The sequence below is a fragment of the Salmo trutta genome, chromosome 36, assembly GCF_901001165.1.
Source record: "Salmo trutta chromosome 36, fSalTru1.1, whole genome shotgun sequence".
Classification (NCBI taxonomy): Eukaryota; Metazoa; Chordata; class Actinopteri; order Salmoniformes; family Salmonidae; genus Salmo; species Salmo trutta.
Genome location: NC_042992.1, coordinates 29,055,020 through 29,061,019, shown reverse-complemented (window position 1 = coordinate 29,061,019; position 6,000 = coordinate 29,055,020). Strand labels below are relative to the sequence as shown.

Genomic DNA, 6,000 nt, shown 5'->3' with positions numbered 1-6,000 from the left:
GAGAAAAAAGCTGTTTTCAATCTCTCTGTCCCAGCTTTGATGCACCTGTAACCTCGCCTTCAGGATAATAGCCGAGTGAACAGGCAGTGGCTCGGGTGGTTGTTGTCCTTGATTATATTTTTGGCCTTCCTGTGACATCGGGTGCTGTAGGTGTCCTGGAGGGCAGGTAGTTTGCCTCCGGTGATGCGTTGGGCAGACCACACCACCCTCTGGAGAGCCCTGCGATTGCTGTACCAGGCAGTGATACAGGATGCTCTCAATTGTGCATCTGTAAAAGTTTGTGAGGGCTTTAGGTATGCAAAGTGTGCTCTCATTTTGTATTTGTTTTAATACCACAATTTCGGAAATAATCATATGGAAAGACCATATTTAATTTAATTTAAAATAGATCTGGTCATTTTAACTGGGGCAATGTGAAATGAATCCTGATGAGCGATTGCGCAACCCAGTAATCTTGTTTGCACCTCCACAGAAAAGAGAATATGTATTTACTCATGCAAATGATTTCAATCTATAATCAATCTATATTTTACTTGTATACACACAATATGTTTCCCTCTGTAAAAATAAGAATAAAATAAACATTTTGAACTGTGAGTGACATTCCGACGTTCCCAAAGGGGCGTAGCTGCGGAAAACAGCCACCTACGTGACGTCATCAAAATCAGTCTCGTGTTTACGTGGAGAACATGGCGGCGGAGATGTGGCTGTAGCAAGGAGTCTGCTCCTAATGCGAGTTCGTCGCAGTGATTTGACACCATTACCAAACAAATTTAATGTCAACAGACAGACACTTTCCCCACAGACTCTGGGCGTATTCGCTGACACTTCGCATGAAGCCCCTTTCCTCTTCTCTCAGCCACAGGGACAACGGTAATGGAAGACGAGGAGAGGCAAAAGAAGCTCGAGGCCGGCAAAGCAAAGGTATGATAGCGCTAGCTAGCCGTGGTCAATTCTTTCACTGTGTTTCAAACGTTTCTACTAGTTAACCTTGGGAACATTTATTGCTGCGCGTGCTCAGTAATATATTGTCTTATATAGTTTCATTTAATAGCTGTTTTGGGAGCCCCTTCCGTGTTCCCCTCCTTGTCAGCTGTCACTACTAGAAAACATGTCCCCCAATGTGGATGACAGACCGGGACCTTGGGTGTCTGGGTTAGCAAGCTAGCCGGACTTGCTTTGTCATGCGACCCAGCCATTGTCATCTCATAGAAACGTGCTGTTTCCTCCTAAAATCTACCAGTTTTGAAGAAAAGTATGAATGTTAGCCAGCTAACCAGTAGAGCCTTTCAGGTCAACGTCAGGTTTTATTAGTCACGTGATTTAAAGGTTGAGATTATTGTGTGACAGGTTTTTCAGGACATGCCCAAGTTAGCTTGAGCAAACTCAAATGGTCTAATTTTTTTTATAGCATACTAACGTTACACTGTAACAACCAGTGTTACAAATAAGTTTAACTGAATAATGTAAAATAACTTCTCATGTCATGCAGAAGGGATGGATGTCACACAAACTCTACATACTGTTTCAATGTATGTATTATTTCAACCATCACTGCATTTTCAATACAATTTCGAAGTATCCAGTGAACTGGTACAGTATTTTAGGTATTTTATTAGGATCCCCATTAGCTGCTGCAAAATCAGCAGCTACTCTTCCTGGGGTCCACAGTAGCCTACTTGTAAGATGATACGATAACACACTGTCATAGTCAACTGAGAAGGATGATGAAAATCACTTCCCTGCTGGAGTCTAAAAATATAAAAGGGTAGGAAAGTAGACTGGACTCTTACGGCAGGTCCTTTCAGAATTTGAGGTTTTTTACCTTTGCAGTATCATTCCTCTGCCTTAATCCCTTGACGAGTTTAGGCCCTAATGGACAATACCATGACTTGACACCACTCCACCACCCATATCTATGACGCTAGAGGTTTATTTTGAGTCGGTAGTATTTATGGAGTATTTGAAGAGAAGGCTAGATGCTATTGAAAGGGAAAACACTTTTTGTTACCACACCTGAAACTATTTTGGAAGGTGCTAATCAAAACTAGCCTATAAATTGACTAGACTATATTTAAATGCTCAGTAACATTAGCAGTAAGGATTTTGAATGAGACACGTCTTTCTGTAGCCGACCTGTGATGATTCAACTCCGACTACCGTAGTAAGCATAGGAAGGCCATATGGCTCTTTACCATAGTCATACAGAGTTTGGTAACAAACATTCAATAACAATCTAGCTAGACTAATTTGCATTCTTTATGATGTAATTGTCTTGCAATGATATGTGTCAATATGACCAAACTGTGTTTGTACAACCCTGTGACACTATGACTGACCTGGTCAGCCACATGTAACTTGGTTTTACTCCCTACTGTCATCACTTCTCCACCTGTCTTTGATTTGCCATTGACTTAACCTTACCCTTGATCATTGATAATCATTGGCATGAACATTGAACAAAAATGTCAGATTTATAGGCTTTCTCCAGCCAGGTGAACTGTGTGGAAATAGCAATAGATTAAGAGGATTTAGGCCTACTGGTCCTATTGGTTTAAATGTGTTCAGTTGTTTGTGATGGGTCTTGGCATACGAAGTCTGATTATTTTGTAAGTCAGAAATTTAAAGTTGACCTCTTGTCTATCAAATCTGAACACCAATTTTTACTTGACTGGCATTAGAAATTCTTCAGGGGGTGGTTGCAAAAGTATAGGCCTAGGCCATCTAAGATTCAAAGAAATGTAATGACTCTCACATTCTCAATTGGGAAAAAGTCTGTCCTCCTCTCCTCCGTGACCCAGAAACCGATAAGTGGTCAAATGGTTGAGGAGTGTGTTAATTCGTTGGTAGGCTAATGGAGTATTCTCCTCGATTACCTACTTCGGTAGATTATACACGAGTATCATCCCGGCGGCTAGCGAGGAAGAGTTTTAAAATCCGCCACACCCTCTTTGAATCAGCTGTTGTTTTCTCGAAGGAGAAAAACATGTAAACATTTAAAAAACAATACACTACTTATCCTTTTATCTTTAAAATGTATTGCACAACTAGCTAAATTCGTTTTTATCACATTACATATTTATTTGAAAGATATGATAAATGTAATTTGCCTGATGACGCACGAATGGAGAAGGATTCTCATTTCATACGAGCGCATTTCCTCGCCTCCGCTCCTCGACTATCTTTTTCAAAAGGAGGCGAGGAGAGGACGGACCAGAGGAAACGAGGAGTCGAGCAAAACCAATTGAGAATCTTTCTATAAACCATGGATGGGCAACTATAGTCCTCTGGGGCCTGATTGGTGTCACACTTTTGCCCCAGCTAACACACCTGACTCCAATAATCAACTAATTATGATCTTCAGTTTAGAATGCAGTTAGTTTAATCAATTGTGTTTGCTAGGGATGAGGATAAAATTACACCACTCCGGCCCCTGAGGACTGGAGTTGCCCATCCCTGCTATAAACCAACATGCATGGCATTTAGACTTCCATTCATTGGGAATGTCCATTCAAAAGTGCGTCTCGACAGAAATATATAGATTTGTATTGCATTTTTTTAAACATATTTTTGAATAAATGCTAAATGAATAGGGGAAACACTGGACTCCCACTGGACTTTCAAAGATACTAGCCTATTTGAGACCGTAGTCGACCCAGACCTAGTCCATCCTTTTACTGTTTCTCATTCACCCAGGCGGCTTTATCAAACCTCATGGGTTTTACAGAGCATATAGCTTAGCCTTGTAGTGAATTCCACACCATCTTTCTGCACCTTCAACAATGACAGCCAGGTCGATAATGCATTTCAAATAAAGTGTGTACTTTTCACTAATAAAACAACATGAACATTCTACAGTCAAGTCAACCCCTCTGCTCCATGGTGTGGTAATTGTGCCTCAACAGTTGCTCCTTTCACAATTTTCTTGCATGTCATAACATTATACTAAATATTTAAAGGGCTGGAGCCATCATGTACTAAGTTTGTGCCTGAGGAGAATCATTAAACCTATCATTTCAGATGTTCTTTGGAGCCCAGAGGCCCAAAAGGCTCTTGCTCAAAAATAATTCAGAAGAGCCCTCTCCATGATCTGTAGTGGAGAACTGTTGTAAACATTAAAGACGTTTATTTTATTTCAGTTGCAATGCTGGCCTTTACAGATCATTGTTATGTTTTATTTTTTGCCCAATGAGACTTCACTGCATGAAGCTTAAGCTTTTTTTGTATGGTGTCGGAATCAGTATGGAGTCTTCAAAAAGTATTAATACCCCTTGACTTATTCCACATCTATAGAAAAATAGGAAATTACTATTAAATAATACAATATTTCAGTTGTGTATATTACTTCGTTTTTATTTGATTACTTTTTTATTAAAGTCATCTCTGCTCTGGCAGTAGCAGTCTGCCAGCCAAACCAAACGTTATCTATAGGGATGCATGATATATCGGTGAGCAAATCGGAATCGGCCCGATATTAGCTAAAAATGCCGGCATCGGCCCGATGTCTAGTTTAATGCCGATGTTCAAAACCGATGTCAAAGCTGGTACGTGCATACCTAATATAACGTAAAAATATGATGTAATGACACCTCGAAAAATACCGCACAACACAACAAAAGCAGAAAAATACTAAGAGTACACTTCCAACAACTAAACAAGTTCAAGTCGAGCAGTCATTTGAAAGAGGAAGAAAATTTCAGCGAGACATCGCAAAGGCAAAATCCATTAATGCCAAGATAATGGAATTCATTGCCCTTGACAATCCTCTGTCGTGGAAGATGTTGGCTTTCGCCTGCAGATCGAGCTCCAGTACACGCAATTTTTCAGATGTTGCCCTACCGGAGTTAGACAGTATTATTGAGACTCACATTCATGAGCGTCACTGCTATTAGCTTCACGACTGACATTTGGACCAGCAATGTCAGCCCCACGAGCATTATGAGTCTGACAGCACAGTGGGTCGACGAGGATTTCGTCCTGAGGAAAGCTGTATTGCATGCTCAAGAATGTGCTCGTTTTAATACCGCTGCTGCCATTTTCAATGGCATTTGAGAACATGTTTGAAACTTGGAAACAGGAACACTCCTAGCTCCATTCGAACAACTGACTTGAGAAATAAGCTCAACTGCGTCTGCAGCAGACGTGATAGCCCCTTTCATGGCATTGAAACGCCTGCTCAACAAAACTGCCGACACAGATCGTGGGGTTAAAACTTATAAAAGTACTTGAGGCTGTGAACAAGCGATTCGGTGGCATTGTCTCTGAGCCTCTTTACTGTGTCGCCACCATGCTCGATGCAAGGTACTAGGACCGCTTCTCCGATGCAGACAAGAAACAGGGTATACATGAAACGTTACATACAAAGCAGGACAAGATGGAAACGGACACAGTGATAGTGCGCACCGAGGAAGAGCGGTCACGGACAGACAGCTGAAACTTCACTGCTTGACATGCATGATGAAATCCTGGTTGAGAATGAAATGACTGAACAAATGAACAACGAAACAGCACAGCAAGTAAGTGAAAGAAATAGGTTTTGATGATGTTTTACTGCTAATGGGGACATACGTAAATGCCAACAAAATTACTTTTTGGTCAGTGTGGTGTGTGTGTAACCTTTCATTTAAGAATAAATTCTTATTTACAATGACGGCCTACCCCGGCCAAAATTCGAACCATGGACAGCCTGGATTCGAAACCAGGGACTGTAGTGACGCCTCTTGCACTGAGATGCAGTGCCTTAGACCACTGCGTCCGTGTGTGTGTTAACTATTTAACTGTAGTAGAATGCTTAAAAAAGGCTGCACGCATTTTAAATATTGGTTTAAATATGTTAAATATGTTGTTTTTTTTGGCAAGGAAAATATCGGTATCGGCCAGATATGTCATATCGGTGCATCCCTAGTTATCTCTGTGCTTCCCATACTGTACTGTCTTTAGTCATCGTATTTAGCTAGCCTACACTGCAGAGCTGTCTGACAAAATCATTTTACTAATTCT

At 40.9% G+C, this 6,000-nt stretch overlaps 1 protein-coding gene across 6 annotated transcripts in view; it reads left to right on the top strand.

Annotated features, from left to right (window-relative positions):
* The first annotated feature begins 667 nt into the window (after nt 1-667).
* LOC115175798 (A-kinase anchor protein 9) overlaps nt 668-6,000 on the top strand; it is a 135,446-nt gene continuing 130,113 nt past the window's right edge. For all 6 annotated transcript variants that reach the window (XM_029735330.1, XM_029735326.1, XM_029735329.1 and 3 more), the window contains exon 1: nt 668-924. In XM_029735330.1, coding sequence (XP_029591190.1) covers nt 877-924 — 48 coding nt within the window. In that variant the 5' untranslated portion in view covers nt 668-876. The remainder of the gene's footprint in view (nt 925-6,000) is intronic.